The sequence below is a fragment of the Dromiciops gliroides genome, chromosome X (assembly GCF_019393635.1).
Source record: "Dromiciops gliroides isolate mDroGli1 chromosome X, mDroGli1.pri, whole genome shotgun sequence".
Lineage (NCBI taxonomy): Eukaryota > Metazoa > Chordata > Mammalia > Microbiotheria > Microbiotheriidae > Dromiciops > Dromiciops gliroides.
In genome coordinates this window covers 10,952,568-10,968,868 of record NC_057867.1, presented here as the reverse complement: position 1 = coordinate 10,968,868, position 16,301 = coordinate 10,952,568, and the positions used below count along the sequence as shown (strand labels likewise).

General features: G+C 48.7%; 1 protein-coding gene across 3 annotated transcripts; it reads right to left on the bottom strand.

Annotated features, from left to right (window-relative positions):
• Positions 1 to 915: 915 nt before the first annotated feature.
• Positions 916 to 15,375, bottom strand: XKRX (XK related X-linked). Of its 3 annotated transcripts, none has more exons than XM_043973667.1 (4): positions 15,248 to 15,375; positions 12,011 to 13,097; positions 9,151 to 9,419; positions 916 to 2,313 (listed from the first exon to the last, which is right to left on the bottom strand). In XM_043973667.1, exons 2-4 carry the CDS (start codon positions 12,487 to 12,489, stop codon positions 1,568 to 1,570), a joined length of 1,494 nt encoding a protein of 497 aa, XP_043829602.1. In that variant the 5' UTR covers positions 12,490 to 13,097; positions 15,248 to 15,375; the 3' UTR covers positions 916 to 1,567. The 3 variants fall into 3 exon arrangements, with proteins under 3 accessions (XP_043829602.1, XP_043829603.1, XP_043829601.1); XM_043973668.1 differs by lacking the exon at positions 15,248 to 15,375 and adding an exon at positions 15,132 to 15,190; XM_043973666.1 differs by lacking the exon at positions 15,248 to 15,375 and adding an exon at positions 13,486 to 13,863.
• Between the last annotated feature and the right edge of the window lie 926 nt (positions 15,376 to 16,301).

Here is a 16,301-nt window from a genome sequence, read left to right as displayed (position 1 = left end):
TAGTTAAGGAGGGTCACTGGGAAGCTGAAGAGCATTGGGACAGTGAGAGGCCTTGAGTCTATGCCAGAGGAGGATTGGTTGAAGGATCTGGACATGTTTAGCCTGGAAAAGAGAAGACTTGGAGGGATATGACAGCTGTCTTCGAGTATTTCAAAGGTCATTCTAGGGAAAAGGGCAGAACCAGGAGCTATGGAAATGGGAGTGTAGGGAGGGGGCATTGCAAAAAGGCAAATTTGGGCTTGTTAAGAAAATTTCCTGGGGGCAGCTAGGTGGCAAAGTGGATAAAGCACTGTCCCTGGATTCAGGAGGACCTGAGTTCAAATCCAACCTCAGATACTTGACACTAGCTGTGTGACCCTGGGCAAGTCATTTAACCCTCATTGCCCCACAAAAAAAGAGAAAAACTTTCCCAACAATTGGAGCCTCCAAATTGGAAGTGAGTGAGCTCCCCTTTGTCAGAAGCCTTTAAGCAGAGCCTGGATAAGCATGTTGTGGTGAAAGCCTTTTTGGGGGTGTGAGTTAGATTAGATGGTCTGAAATCCCTTCAAACTCTCCAATTCTGTATTTCTGGGATGAGGCTCGTTTCTTTTCCATACACTCAGATAAGAATTGGTAAGTGAGATTGACTTGATTAATATCTAGCCCCCTTGGAGTGCCAACTCCTCCCCTTCCTCAACCACCAGGAAGAGGCTGTCCCAAACTTCCTCCCCTCTACCCCTGAAATCAAATGGTGAAGTGACAGTATGTAGAAATAAGGTAAAGGGGGCACAGAAAAAACATTTTCAGTCACAGGTCAGCATTGTTGAAATAATTTATAATCAAACACTAAGAGAACAGCTGGATTGTGTGTGTGTGTGTGTGTGTGTGTGTGTGTGTGAGAGAGAGAGAGAGAGAGAGAGAGAGAGAGAGAGAGAGAGAGAGAGAGAGAGAGAGAGAGAGAGAGAGAGAGAAGTGGCTTAAAGGGATTATGATGATGAAGTGCCCAAACTGTGGAGTGAAGGGGATGAAGACACCTAAGAAAAGCATTCTGTCCTTCCCTGTGCCCCTGGGAGTCCATGCCGGAAAGCCCTGTGAAGGGTATGTTGGGAAGAAAGCTTACAGGTCAAACTGGGTAGAGGGTGACTCGACTCTCCTGGACTGCTTGGCAAACAATGTGAGGGTCCTGGGCCCCTTCTCCTGAAGCATGTGAGCTCTAGTTCAGGTGGTTCTTTATAGGTTTTTGCTAATGCTGGACCCTCACTGCTTGCCAAGATAGAGTCTAGCAGCTCAGCCCTGGAAGTAGAGTCATACCATCTGTGCTGGGAGTTGCCAGCCGGCTCCCAGTGGCATGTGTGTGGGTGTGGGTATGAGTATGTATACTCTCGAGGGGGCATTTGTGTGGGTCCATGGGTGGGAGATGAGAGCTGGGTATGACCCTTCTTCCATGGTCTGGACCCCCAGTGGTCTCCTCCTGGCCAGCCAGCTCAAAGTCAGGTGGCTGCTCTTCGAGGTGCTCAGCCATCACCCTCATACCCTCAGCAACGCCCCCTCCCTACCACACACCCCCAAAGACCCAGTGGGGGAAGCATCAGACGATGCTGTTCCTTAACCGTGTCCCAAAGGTTGATGCTAGATTCTCTGACCTGAGCCGAGAGGACCAGGGACAGCAGACACAGTGCAGATAATCGATTACGTTGGAGGGGAAGAGTGAGCGCAGGGGGTGCAGGTACTGATAGAAAAGCAGCATGAAAGCAATGGAGACCAGGTAGGCCACGATGAGCTGCACGGCAATGAAGGTGTGGCAGTAATTGATCAAGATCCTGGTCCCCAGGAAGCGGAACACCAGCACCATGATGATGTTCTCCAGCAGCCTCACGGTGTAGTGCACGGCCATGTGGCTCCAGTTCTGAGTCTTTTCCACTAGGTCCCGCTCAGCTAACCTCAGCTGTATGGCTGGCCAGCAGGAGAAGTTGATGGCCGAGTAGAGGACGGTGACAGAGATGAGCACCACCAAGGTGCCCACTCGGCTGAAGTTCTTCTCAATGTTGCTGGGCATCTGAGCGCCGCTCTTCCAGAATCTGACCCAGGGCTCGAAGAGGATGATTAGGAAATTAAGCAGAAAGAAGGGCAACGCCTTAATTTGCAAGGTGGCCACGAACAGGACCAGAATGATCAGGCGGGAGGTGATCTCCAAGCTTCGCCAGATGGTGACACAGAGGATCTCCGTGATGTGTATGGGGACCTTGTAGTCATCATACTTGATCTGGATGGCCAGCATGTTGCAGAGGGTGGCCCCATAGGTGACCGAGACCAGGGCAAAGGTTATCAGTATCACTGCAGGAAGAAATACAGGACAGGGACAGGGGTCAGACCATGCAGGAGCTACAGCTTGGGACATGCAAATGATCCTGCCTGTGAAGTCAAAGAACCTAAATTCAAACTCCAGATGTGCTCCTTGCTAGCTACATGTATTACCTTAGGCAAATCATTTCCCACCTCTGGGCCTCAGTTTTCTCCTCCATAAAACGAAGAGACTGGATTAGACCTTCCAGGTTTAGATCCAAGATCTGCCAACCCTATAATCAATCCCTATGACTCAGTGGTCCAAACACTTGAGTGAAGCTTGAATGTTTCCGTTAAGAGTGAGTCTGGGGGGGCGGCTAGGTGGCGCAGTGGATAAAGCACCGGCCCTGGATTCAGGAGTACCTGAGTTCAGATCTGGCCTCAGACACTTACTAGCTGTGTGACCCTGGGCAAGTCACTTAACCCCCATTGCCCCGCAAAAAAAAAAAAAAAAAAAAAAAGAGTGAGTCTGGGAGGGGCAGCTAGGTGGATAGTGGATAGATCACCAGCCCTGGAGTCAGAAGGACCTGAGTTCAAATCTGGAGACACTAGCTGTGTGATCCTGGGCAAGTCACTTAACCCTCATTGCCCTGCAAAAATAAAAATAAAAATAAAAGTAAAAATTTCATTAAAAAAAAAAAAACAGTGAGTCTTGGGGGGGGGCAGCTAGGTAGCACAGTGAATAAAGCACCAGCCTTGGATTCAGGAGGACCTAAGTTCAAATCTGACCTCAGACACTTGACACTTCCTAGCTGTGTGACCTTGGGCAAGTCACTTGACCCTCATTGCCCCGCAAAAGAAAAAAAAAGTGAGTCTGGAAAATGTTCACCCTTGAAACTCACCCACTCCATGTGGCCAGTTCCACTTGTTACCAACTGCCTGAACTTGGGCCCTTAATTGCCCCTCACCTAAATTCATTTCCTGGTGTTCCCAAGTCTCCTTTTTTGTGGATTCAACTTGGGGTCCCTTCTAGCTTCATCACTTGGGCCCAGGAACTGGGTAGGAAGAGCTATGTATCTCCTTTCTTCCCACCTGAATCTCTCTCCACCCTGGTAATAACATTTCCTTGGTGTAGTCCATGTAAGGAGACCAGCCTTCAAAGCCTATTCTAAGCAGTAATTATCCAAATGATTTCCTAATAGATAAAAGCTGAAAGGGGGATGAGTAGAATAGATTAGCAAGCAATTTAGATGATCAATATCCAAGACTCAATAAGTCAGTATTGGATAAACATTGGAATACAAACCACTTGGGGGAAAAGTCCCTATGTGGCAGAAACCAGATGTTTTAGACTAACATCCTACAGCTTGTGTCACAGAAAGCTCAAAATGGATAGACAATTTGAATATAAAAGAGCACACCATTAAAAAAATGGAGATGAATAGAGCTCAGAGACCTTTCATAGCTATGGCTAGAAAAAAAAGTCCTAACCAAACAGGGGATAGAGATGATCATACACACACACACACACACACACACAAAATTATTTCAATTAAATGAAATTGAAACACTTTGTCCCCCCCCAAATCAATAAAGTTATGATTTTGTTTTGTTTTGTTTTGTTGGGGCAATGAGGGTCAAGTGACTTGCCCAGGATCACACAGCTACTAAGTGTCAAGTGTCAAGGGTTCAAATCTGGCTTCAGACACTTGACACTTACTAGATATGTGACCTTGGGTAAGTCAGTTGACCCTCATTGCTCTGCAAAAAAAAAAAAAAAAAAAGGTTAGGGTTAGGGCTTTCCTATCAACTAGAAAAAACAATGTTTGCATACCAAAGATATCTCTGGTATCAAAGATATATAGATAATTAATACAAATCCATAAGACCAAGAGCCAATCCCCATTGCATAAGCATTCAAATGATATAACTAAGTAGATCTCAAAAGTATTGTAAACTATCAAAAGTCATATGAAAGGGGCTGCTAGGTGGCGCAGAGGATAGAGCACCGACCCTGGATTCAGGAGGACCTGAGTTCAAATCCGGCCTCAGACACTTGACACTTACTAGCTGTGTGACCCTGGGCAAGTCACTTAACCCTCATTGCCCTGGAAAAAAAAAAGTCATATGAAAGCTCACTCCAGGTTGTTAACAATAAGAGAAATGGTAAGTCAAAACAGCTCTGGGGCTTCATTTCACACCCAACCAATTCATAAAGATGCTAAAGAACAGAAATGGTCAATGTTGGTGGGGCTGAAAAAAGACAGGCACCTTGATACATTGTTCATGGACTGGTGAACCGATCCAATCAAGCTGGAAAGCAATTTGGAATTATGCTAAAAAATGTCTTTAAAAGCATATTGAAGGGGCAGCTAGGTGGCGCAGAGGATAGAGCGCCGGCCCTGGATTCAGGAGGACCTGAGTTCAAATGCAGCCTCAGACACCTGACACTTACTAGCTGTGTGACCCTGGGCAAGTCACTTAACCCCAAGTGCCTCACCCTCCCCCATAAAAAAGCATATTGAGGGGCAGCTAGGTGGCATAGTGGATAGAGCACCGACCCTGGAGTCAGGAGGACCTGAGTTCAAATCCGGCCTCAGACACTTAACACTTACTAGCTATGTGACCCTGGGCAAGTCACTTAACTCCAATTGCCTCACACACACACACACACACACACACACACACACAAAAGCATATTGAAAAAACAAACAAACAAAAAGCATATGGATTCAAAATGTCCATACACTTTGACCAAGAGATCTCATTGTTGGGTATATTAGAGCAGCTTGGTGGTACAGTGGATAGATCACAGGACTTAGTGTCAGAAGCCCTGGGGTTCTAATCCTGCCTCATATTGTTGTTGTTGTTTGTCCTTCATTCTTAAAGAGGATCAGGACATCAGGGTGATGTCATGACTTGCAGTGAATTGGATTTAAGTGAGAGAGGGCTATGCAAGGTCACCAGCCTCACTCTCTCCTCCAGAGACATCTGAGTCCTGTCTCATATACTTATCTAGTAGATGAGTGAACCTGTCCTCTCCGTGCCTCAGTTTCCTCATTTGTAAAATGGGACTAATTATGCCTCCCACATCAAAGGACCATAGTGAGAACCAAATGACTTAATATATTCAAAGTGTTTCATAAACCATAAAGCACTATATAAATGCTAGCTATCATTACATATCCCAAGGAGGTCAATAAACAGAAAGAAAGCTCCCTTATATATAAAAAAAATGAAAACATGTTTTGTGATAGCAAAGACATGGAAACAGAGTAGCTGCCCATCAACTGGGGAATGGCTGAACAAACTGTAGTACACACATGGAATTGGATATTATTGAGTCATATTAAATGATGGATGTGAAGAATTCAGAGAAGCATAGGAAGACTTATATGAACTGATACAACTTGAGTAGAATCAAGAAAATAATATGCATACCAATTACAACAATGTAAATGGATTAGTGGCCTCTGTTTCTATCTGAGTCTGACATCAAAGTCAGTCCTTCCCAGCTTGAAATCCATGATTCCATCACACTTGGTAATACTTTTATAGGAGATTTATTTAACCTTAGGGAAACATATCACAAAGAGAGTATAGTGGGGTGGCAAGAGCAGTAAGAGAACTTGGATTTGAATCCTGGTGTTGCTGTTGCTACCTGGGTAACTTGAGGTAAGACATTTTCCCACTCTAGAGGCTAGGTAACTAATCACACAGGTCTCTTCCAGCTCTTATTCTAAAATTTGAAGATTTGGCCAAGCCACTTATCTTTGCTCAAATGGGAGAACTGTCTAACAATGACAGCTAGAAAAAGTGGAATGGACTGTGCTGGGAGGTGGTGAAGATGCCTACTGAGCCTCTGGGACTCATGCAGGGCCTGGATAACTTTCTCAGGGACTTTTGCTTGAGATATGGGTTGGACTAGCTGATGGAGCTCTGGGCTCCCTTCCCACTCTGAGACTTTCTGTTGCTGCTGCTGCTATTGTTATTGAACTCAAGGACAGAATTCCAGTGACACATATGGAAACAATCTAAGGAGGCATAAAAATAGGATCTATCTGAAGAAACTGATGTGGATGCACAGGGAACTCACCAGCTAAGCAACTTTAATATATCAAAGAAAAGTACAGAAAATGGATGGAAGCAAGGATAAATAACACAAGATGAATATAAGAATGTTGCCCAATTTGTAAAAATGATGTCAGGAAAACTAAAGCCCAGAATGAACTATGTCAGGTGGAGGAAATTTAAAAACACTCAACTACTATTTGTAGTTGGAGTAGGAGTAGTAGGAGTAGTAGTTGTGGTGGTAGTGGTGGTGGTGGTAGTAGTAGTAGTGGTAGTAGTAGTAGTAGTAGAAGTAGAAGTAATAAATAGCTAGCATTTTACAAAGTACTTTACGAATATATCATTTGATCCTCACAACAACCCTAGGAAGTAGGTAATGTTATTATCCCCATTTACAGATAGGGAAATTGAGGCAGACAGAGAGCGATGAAGTGACTTGTCCAGGTTCACCCTACCAAGAAGTGTTTGAGGGGGAGAATTTCAACTCAGGTCTACCTGAATCCAAGTCCGGTGTTTGGTCCCATAGACAGTAGGGGCAAGTTGTAAAGAGACAAATATGAGCTTGGTGTTAGGAAAAAACTTCCTAAGGATCACAGAGCTATCTCCAATTGGAATGGACTGCCTCAGGATGTGATGGGTCCCCCCTCCCTGGAGGTCTTTAAGCAGGGGCTATTCAACCACTTGTCAGGTATATTATTGTTATGACTCCTTTTCACGTACAGGTTGGACTGGGTGGCTCCCTTCCAATTTTACAATTCTATGAGCATCCCCTTGACATCTTCTTAGGGTCAGTGTGCTCTAGTGGTAAGCAACTAGAGCCAGAAGTTTGGGAAGGACATTACAATCCTAGCTCTGCCACTAATGTGATGTGTGACTCTGAGCGAGTCATTTCCATGCTCTATAAGATAAGAGGGTGGACTATCTGTGCTTTGAGAGTCCTTACATTTCTAACATTCTATGACTCATTTCTAGAGAGAGGAGGCTAGGAGCAGTGAGTACCCAAGAGGAAACGATGGAGCAGGGCAGAGATCAGCTGCAGGAGAAGTAGCCACGAGTCCCAGAGATGGCCCAGGGCCAACGGTGCCTTCGATTGATTGTCAGTGTAACAAATCAGACCCAAGATGACACCTGACACTTGAGGGAAGTCTGTGACTTGAGGTTCCCTGAAGGGGATCCATGGGAAGAAGTTGCCTTTTCCCTGCAGGATGAATGCCATGCTTACTTGGGTGGGCAGCAACGAGGGCAACATTAACTCACAGCATAAATGAAGTGGGGCCTTGAAGAAGGCTACTCCTTGCTCTGACATCCCAGGACAAACAAGCTAAGGTCAGAGAAGTTCATCACCATGTGGGCTTCATTTTTCAAACACAGCAACTCTCAAAGATTACACTGAGGTGTAGACAGGCTGTGATCTATATGAATGGCAGGAGGCCTTGGCCTCAGGAAGCCCTAGCTGCCAGATCCAAAGCTTTCTGATGCCAAGGCCAGCCCCTTCTCATCAGTGTGGGTGTTCCCACCATTGATATCTAGCTGGGTGACCCTGGGCAAGTCCCTTTGTCTCTTTCGTCCTTGGTTTGCTCCTCTGTAACAGTGGCTGCGCCATAGGGTTGTGAGGCTTAGGGAGTTAATGGACTTCTCTATAGCAGTATCAGGTGGTGATGAGTTCACAACTTTTCTTCTTACTCCGAGATGCCTTAAAGAGCTTGAGGCAAGGGGGAAATGTGTGTTTCCTTGAGATTTGACCTTCATTCACTGCCTCGACCTGCATCCTCTCTAGGCCTTAGGCCACAACCCCTTGGCATTCTTTAGAACCAATGCCCATTTTGCAGGTGGCTTTTGGTTTTGCCTCAGAGTCCCTTTCAGATATTTCAGCTTCCTTACAGGAGAATGTGGACTCTCTGCCCTGTTCAGGGAGAGAAGCCCCAACAGTTGAGGAAGCTTGTGTGAAGGGCTAGGAAGATGCAAGTTGTGCTCTTTGGGATTCAGGATGCATGAGGGCCACTCATTGGATCTGTGCCAACTCAAGGAGTTGGGGCAGGTGGCCCCAGTGGGCCAATGGGCCAACGGGCCAACTTTACCAGGAACTCCAAGGTTATCTAACCTATCCCCTTCATTTTACATATAGGCCCCAGTGGTGAAGGGCTCTGCACAAGGCCAGACCAAAAACCAAGAACAAAGAGCAGAGCCTAGATTCGAACTTGGCTCCTTTGACTCCAGATCATTGCTTTTCCCATTGCCCCCAAACTGCCGCCTGTAGTTGTACTGAGGGCTAGCCCAACCTTGTGTTAAATGGAACTGTATTTGGCAAACAGACACTCACACTATCACAGCTTCTTCTAGGGGTTATTAATCATCTTATGCTCTCCATTTTTCAGGTGGGAAAATAAGCCAGTGACTTGTTAGGACATGTCCCCAGATCTCACAGAGTCCAAATTGGGATGGAGGCCTTTGTTTTCTTGGCTTCTTGTCCTGGGCCACCCACCCCCACCTTTGCTTTTCACCTTCTGGAGGATGGGAGAACTGGTTTTCAAATAGCAAAGGCAGCTTGGCCTGATTCCCAAGTGAAAATTCAGACAAGACCCAGGACAGAGGGAGGCATCCCAAAACTGTCCTCCTGATTGCTGCCCAGCTCTTCTGGGACCAGAGAAGGTTGGTTGCTGGGCCTTTCAGGCCAGCTAAAGCAAACAGGCCCCAGAGTGACTGGGTTCGGAAGAAGCCTTGCTCACACTAGCTGGGGCAGATGCCCGACTGGGCCCCCGGATGCATTGCCCATCCAGCTTGCTGAGCCCATAGACGACCTCCCCTGCTCCCACTCACCTCTCCCTGTGGGCATCTCAGTGGATATCAAGGTAACATAGAGCTGGTAGGTGAGCTGGGGCACTGAGCCCAGGAAAGCCTGGATCTGGGACATGCGTTTGTAGGCGTTCCGGTGCATCGTCAGGACTCGGATGGAGTGGCCCACCTCCCATTCAAGCATTACTTCCTGGCCATTTAGAAACATCTTTTTTCGAGTAAGGCTGACATAGGGTTCCTCCTCATCGGCCTTCTGCCGCACTTCAAAATACTTAACCATAGCCTCCAGACATCTGCAGGAACAAAGCATGATGGGAACAGAACCAAAGCTGTCTTTGGGGGTAGTGGGAGAGGTGCATTACCACAGATTCTTGGAACCGGACCGGATCCCAGAAGGCAGCTAGTCCAGCCCTCCCCTCAACACTAGCCCTGACCAGTGGTCAATGCTTGGAGCCCCCCGGCAGGTGACCTCCTCTGCTTTGGGATGGCTCTCACTGAAGTCAAGGAAAAGCTTCCTAATGGAATGTTCTGATTATAGAAAAGCTCACCTCCCCCCAGCCCCGCCCCCAAACCAACCTGCAAAGGCTCTTCATTACCTATCAGACACAATTCATTCCCCTTTTAGTTTGGCATTCACAATTCGGCCCCAATGGATGTTTTTGGCCATTGTCTCCCACAAACACTCTATGTTACGGCTCCAGTACTCTCTGACCTCTGAGCCTTTACTCACTCATCCTGTTCCCTTCCCCTGGCATGCCCTCTCTCAACCCCTCCCCATCCTCTGTTCTGTCTAGTACTTTTTTTTTTGGTGAGGTAATCGGGGTTAAGTGACTTGCCCAGGGTCATACAACTAGTGTCAAGTGTCTGAGTCTGGATTTGAACTCAGTTCCTCCTGACTCCAGAGCTACTATGCCATCTAGCTGCCCCTGTCTACTACTTCTAGTACTGTCTGTCTAGGCTTCTTAATTTGGGGTCCATGGACCTCAGGGTTGCCTGGAGAGATGTCCAGGGGCTCCATGAATTTGGATGGGAAAAATGACATCTTTATTTTCACTAATCTCTAAAAGTTCTCATTTCCTTCAATGACTGAAAAACTTCATTGTGAAAAGGAATCCCTTAGTGTTCACCAACCAGCCTGCCCACCCAAGGGGTCAAAGAAAGACACACTAGAAGTGAAGATGCCTGGACTAGCTCTTCCTAGGGTCCCCTCCAAAATGAGAGGGGTTGGCAGGCTGACTTCTCTGAACCCTTCCCGAGTACTTCCTCTGCACGTCTTTTCTGATGGGCACCTCGTTTAGTCTTGTATCATAACTGTTTGCTTACCAGACCAGAGATAAGCTCTGTGAGGGCAGTGGCCCTGCCTAATTCTTCTTCTCTGTGGCCTGCCCAGTACCTAGCCCATGGTTCTCTCTAGTGGAGGTGGCTCCAAAAATACTTCCCTTGAGACTCCAGGGATCTGCCAGCTCTCATCTTCCCTGCACCTCCTTGTGACCCACATTCCTTATCTCTCTTCAGCTTTCTGTCTGGCATTCAGGCCATACCTGTTGGCCTGAGGAGTCCTGGGGTGATTCATTCTGTTCTCCTGGTCTTGGGCACCTACTCTGCCTCCCTACTCTGATGCTTTCAACAATGAGAAGGGGGAGGTGTTGTTTGGCTCCTGCCAAACCTGCCTGGCTAGAAAAGGGCCTTCCCAGCCAGGGAGAGGGTACTGAGGTAGAGGGTCCAAGTTCAAGTCAAAAGTTGACTGCTTCTTATTGCTTATATGATCTGGGAAAAGCCACACACCCCCTTCCTCTTTACAGGGCTGGACTATGGTTCTGAGGTTCCTTGCAGCTTTAAATCTTGTGATTACAAGTCCATCTGAATAAGGGCTTTCTTTATATCATGAAAGTATCCTGTTGGAACATGCACTGGGAGGGGGGAGGAAGGAGGAAGGAGACAGGTACTGGTCACTGCCCCCTTCTAACTGGTAGGAAGGTTTCTGGGAGTCCCTAGGGGACTGTTGAGCCAACATCTGGTGCAAAAGAGCAAAGTGCCACTCACTGATGGAAGCAAGTGGGGCTGGGAGCTGGGGGAATGATCATTGATTGGTTAGGAGATCAACAGAAAAGACACCAGGCTACCTGGTAGCCCTGAACCAAAGGATAATATGTGTGTGTGTGTGTGTGTGTGTGTGTGTGTGTGTGTGTGTGTGTGTGTGTGTGTGTGTGTGTGTGTGTAGAAGGGACTGATGGTCCCCATATGGGCTTTCTCATTCACACAGTCATATAGCAGACACTGCCAACAGGTACATAGAGAAGCAGCTCGTTCTGGTGACATTTCAATGGTGTGGAAGGTGTTTCGGGGTGGCCACTGGCTCTGACCCCTAGCAGAGCACCTGATAGAATGTTCACACTTTAGAAATGCCAGATGTATCCAATTGAAGCTCCGGTATATGTCTCTACACAGTGTGCCTGGTGCCAGGGAGACCTGGGTTTGAAGGTGGCCTCAGATACTTCCTAAATGTGTGACCCTGGGAAAATCATTTCACCTCTTGCATCCTTCATTTCCTCATTTTGAAGAGAGGAATACTAATAGCACCCACCCCGCTGGATCACTTGTTGGAGATAATACATGTGTGTAAAGCATTCTGCAGAAGTCAGCTATTATTATTACAGTGGGGTGGGAGGGAAAATGGCACCCATCTAGAACAAATACTATTCCTTCTCAACATCTGTGTGTGTGTGTGAGTAGCAAGTGTGGTACTTATGGGGAGGCATACAAAGCAGGCATTGTGCTAGGAAGATACCATGATGAAAATGAAAGAGGCCCTCTCTGCCCTCTAGGAGTTTACAATCTACTGAAAAGTCACCACAATGAGTCATTTGGACAGAGGGTTACTCACCTGACAACTGGTCCCATAAGGATAAGATGCATAAACAACAAGAGAGGCTTATCTTTGGCCAGATCCCTGTGGACGAAAATGAGGGTCAACTGGTCCATGACAGAGGCAATCAGGAAGAAGACAATGGTGTATGTCATCCAGTAGGTGTCATTGCTCTTTTGATAGAAGTTAGCCATGTAAAGAGCAGATCCCGCCTCGCCACAGTAGAGGAATGTGGAGAAGAGAATGCTAAACGGGAATGTGCAGCGAGAATTGGTCCCTTGAATGATGGATTCTTGCAGGGTTAGGCGATGGGCAGCCACTTCGTCATGGCTCTCATGAATCCTGTCGATCCCAGAGGTACTGGATATTCTCAGGTGGCTCTCTGAGGACCTTACGGATTCAGATCCTTGCCGAGGTGGAAGAGAGAAGGAGACATTCCTGGGCCTCGGAGGGGAGTCTAGAACATTGATTAGCTGGAAGATCGACTTCCTCTCCATCTGAGAGCTGGCTTTGGTGAAGGAGGGGGTGGGGACATTGCTTTTACTTGGGTCTGCCGTGGTGGTAGTTGCTGCAGTTGCTGCTGCTGGGTGGACTGTCTAGAGAGCCGGGGTCACCCAAGTCAGGATCCCCAGAGGACTAGAGAACACCTGCCACCACTACCCAGGTACCTCCCTCCTTCTTGGCCTGTGTAGAAAGATCATGCAAACCCCAGATGCCTGTGACTGGTCCTCTTGCGGTGACTCCCAGAGAGCCAGGCGGCCCCCAGGGGAGCTCAGGTTCAAGGCTTCTGCCACTCTTAGTGGCCCTGGAGAAGAGTTTGAGCAGTGACTAAAGGCAGGAGAGGAAGACTGGGCTGATAGGGCTTTGACAGGTGTCTCAGTGTCCTGGGCCTTGCTAGACTCTGCGCAGCTCCTTCATTGTTGGCTTGCTCCACAGTGAGCTGGGACTGCTTCCTGGCTCTTTGGGTTCCCCTGTCCCTGGACAAACCTCCACTGTCCTGTGCAGAGATCCGGCTGAGTACAGGGATGCTGGGAAGAGGGGCTTCCAGATCTTGAGCCCTGGGGTGGGGCAGGTCAACAGGAACAGTGATGCCAGGAGCAACTCTCTGGGAAGAGAGACAGAAGGAACAAGACAGGAGTGAGTGAGATGGGGAGAGACACTGAGAGGTAGAGGTGGAGCTCTGCAGGGGAGGAGATCAGACAGACAGACACAGAGAGGGAGGATGGGAAGGAGAAGAGAGAGGAGAGAGAGAGGAGAGAGAGATGAGAGAGAAGAGAGAGAGGAAAGAGAGAAAAGAGGGAGAGGAGAGGAGAGGAAAGGAAAGAGAGAGGAAAGAGAGAGAGGAGAGAGACAGAGATAAAGCAGACACACACACACACACACACACACACACACACGGAAAGGATCAAACAAAAGACCGGTGTGCTCCTAGCCTCCACCCGAGAGAAACTTTGCTTCCAAGAGACAAAGTGTGGGTAGAAGCAAAGCACCACCTCCGTGGCTGTGCCTGGGCTGTGCCCTGCCTGTTGCTCCAATAGGCTCAAGGGAGCCTGTCCTCCAGCACAGGTGTTGGGTGGCTGGCCCCAGCAGTGGCAAGAAGGCAAAGGCTAGGAGTGGGGGCGGTGATAGAAGGAAGACAGGAGAGAAATGGGTGGGACTAGCCGGGGATAAATCAAAAGGGCCTGCCTGCCAGTTACAGGCTAGGAAGGTACTGCGACAGGGGGATGCTCCAAAGCAAATGAGGAAAGAGAGGCCTGCGGGTGGCTTCTGCCACTCCCCCGAAGCAGCTGTGCCCGCACTGGCCCTGGCGCCCCAGCCTTGGGAGAAGCATCGCTCTAGAAGGGCTGGCTTGCTGGTAAAGGCAGCGCGTCCTCCAGCCTCCCTGGCTTCCCACGCATGGGCTCACACCCTAGGGACTCACTTACTCACCCTATGGTGCTTAAGCAGGTGGCTCCGCCTTAGCTGGGGTGGAGGCTCCCTAGGTCCTACTGCCCATCAGATTTTCAACTCTACAGCTCCCACTTGGCTGCCAAAGTGATTTTCCTCAAGCCCATTGGTCTCTCCCTATCAGTCACCTACTCAGTAAGCTCCAGCGACTTCCTATTTCCACCAGGACCAAATACAAAGTCTCTGTCATTTAAAGCATTTTGAAACCTGGTCCCTTCCTCGCTCTCCTGTCTTCTTACACCCTAATCCGCTCCCCACACTCTACAGCCTCGGTTGAGGGCCTCCCTGGCCGTCCTCTCTCAGCACAGCCTGGCTCACCTCCTGGCTTTCTTCAAGCTTCAGCTCTTGTCGAATCCCACCTTCTGAAGGAGACCTTTCCGGGTATCCTCAGCTGCTAATGCCTTCCTCTCTGAATCTGTCTTCTATTCACATTATTCTTGTCTGTAGCTAGTTCTTTACACATTGTCTCCCCCATTACAAGAATGTGGGTTCCTTGAGGAGGACCTATAGCACTTCCACAGTGGATAGCACATAGTAGGTGCTTAAAAAATGCTGACTGGGAAAGTGCTAGAAGCAGCCCCCAAGTTTGTCTGTCCAGTCAAAAGAGGACTTGGCTGAAGAGGCAATGAAAAAATCACAGGCTCAGCTTCTGGAGACTTAGCCTGAATTTGTGTTCCTTGCTTTCTCCAGCAGCAAATGGGCAATAAGAAATAAAGGATATAGAATACATAAGGAGCTAATTCTGCGCCCATTAATGCTCAGTCATCCCTTGTTTCCAGATGGGAAATGGGGCTGCACAGGGGAGGGACAGCAAGGGCCGCTTGCTCCTGGTCTTACCGTCCTTTCCTCCCAGGACCTCTCCTTGTTCTTTCCCCTAGTCCTTTTGGCCTCCCTTCCCCGTCACAAGTTGCCAGTTGCCAGGCCCTAACGGACACAGCTGGCAAGAGGATGCCCTGGCCTCTACTTGGCATGCTTTCTTTCTTCAGCTAGAAACAGGCCGCTACTGCTGGAAACATGGAGCTGCCAGGGCCTTGACAAGGTCACTAAGATCTCCTCTGAACACAGCAGTTGTCAGGTCCTCCCCAGCCCCGGGCCACCGGCTCCCAACTGTTCTACCTTCTCTCCCTGGAATGGCTGAGCCCTGTGTGGCCCTTGGGCTCCCTGAACCTTCAACCAGACCCCCAGATCTAACCTGTCCTGAGTGCGAATCCTTGAAGTGGGCCCCAAACCTCTCACTTCTCCCTGGAGCTCTGCAACAAGCAATAGCAAAGGACTCTGGGAGAGGAGGGGCAAAGTTGCCACACTCACCCTTATTCAGGCAGGACAGGCCTTTCCTACTGCCAGCCCCTGAAACCATGCCTTCCTCCTGCATCCTGCTTCTCCGCCCTTTTCCCTGGGATCAGCCCAGAAGCTCACAGCATCTCAGACCTAGAAGGTACTTCTGAGGCTGCCTAGTCCAGCGGGTACACAACTGAATGAGAATTACTCCACCAACACTGCCCTTGGGGGCGGGGCTGAGAGCTGTCCTGCTGAGGCTGGGGGCGGGGGACTGCTGCCCTAGGGAAAGCTCCGCCTGCCTTTGGTGCCTAGACCAGTGGCATCCCCCAGCACAGAAAGCGCAAAGTAAATATTTGCTGCTGCGATTCAAGGCTGAGCCAAAGGCCCCAAGGTAGAACTGAATGTCATTTCAAGTTAGCAGCCTCATCGCCCGTGGGAGGTAGGTTACAAATCCTTGCCGCCCTGTGTCCTAGGCATGCCAAGAGAAGGAAGAAGCACACCCACAGATTGCCAGCTCACTCAGTGGGAGAGCTAGGAATAGAAGGCAGCCTCCAAACTGCTATCAGGAGACCTTTTCCAGAGTTTTGCCTTTTTCTCTACCCCAGCTCCTACTTGGCCTTTGACGCGGTAAGCCCATTGGCCACAAAGGCACATGGGTCCTCATTTCCTTAATGGCCTGTTATGCTCCAGCTGTGGACTAGCCAGGGAGAAGGGTGGGGAGAACAAAGCTGGGGAGACTGTGCTGTAGTGGAAAGAAACCTGCCTGTTTGAATCCATCCTGTGCCACTTAAAAGCTGTGGGACCTAAAGCAAGTCCCTTCCCCTCTCTGGGCTTCGGGTTTTCATCTGTAAAAGGAAGTGGAAGTCGGGATCAATACACGTTCAAACACTGGTAAAGGGAGACCCCTGCAAGAGAAGCCAGGTGACGATAAAGAGGAGGAATGATCAGCAGTCCTGGAATGCCCCTGGCCAAATTAGAAATTAGGCTGCCAGCTCCTTGTGAAGCCCAGTCAATCACCCACCTGAGCCTGTGGGGAAGGGAGTGAATGACTCGATGCTTACAACGTATAGCCAGTTGTGCCAGA

Bases quoted from the DNA above. Each gene is read 5' to 3' on its own strand.
- XKRX (XM_043973667.1), bottom strand. From the start codon at position 12,489: ATGGAGAGGAAGTCGATCTTCCAGCTAATCAATGTTCTAGACTCCCCT. The intron at 9,420-12,010 runs GTGAGTAACCCT...TTGTTCCTGCAG, and splicing joins CTTATGGGACCAGTTGTCAG to ATGTCTGGAGGCTATGGTTA. The intron at 2,314-9,150 runs GTGAGTGGGAGC...TTCTTCCTGCAG, and splicing joins TGAGATGCCCACAGGGAGAG to TGATACTGATAACCTTTGCC.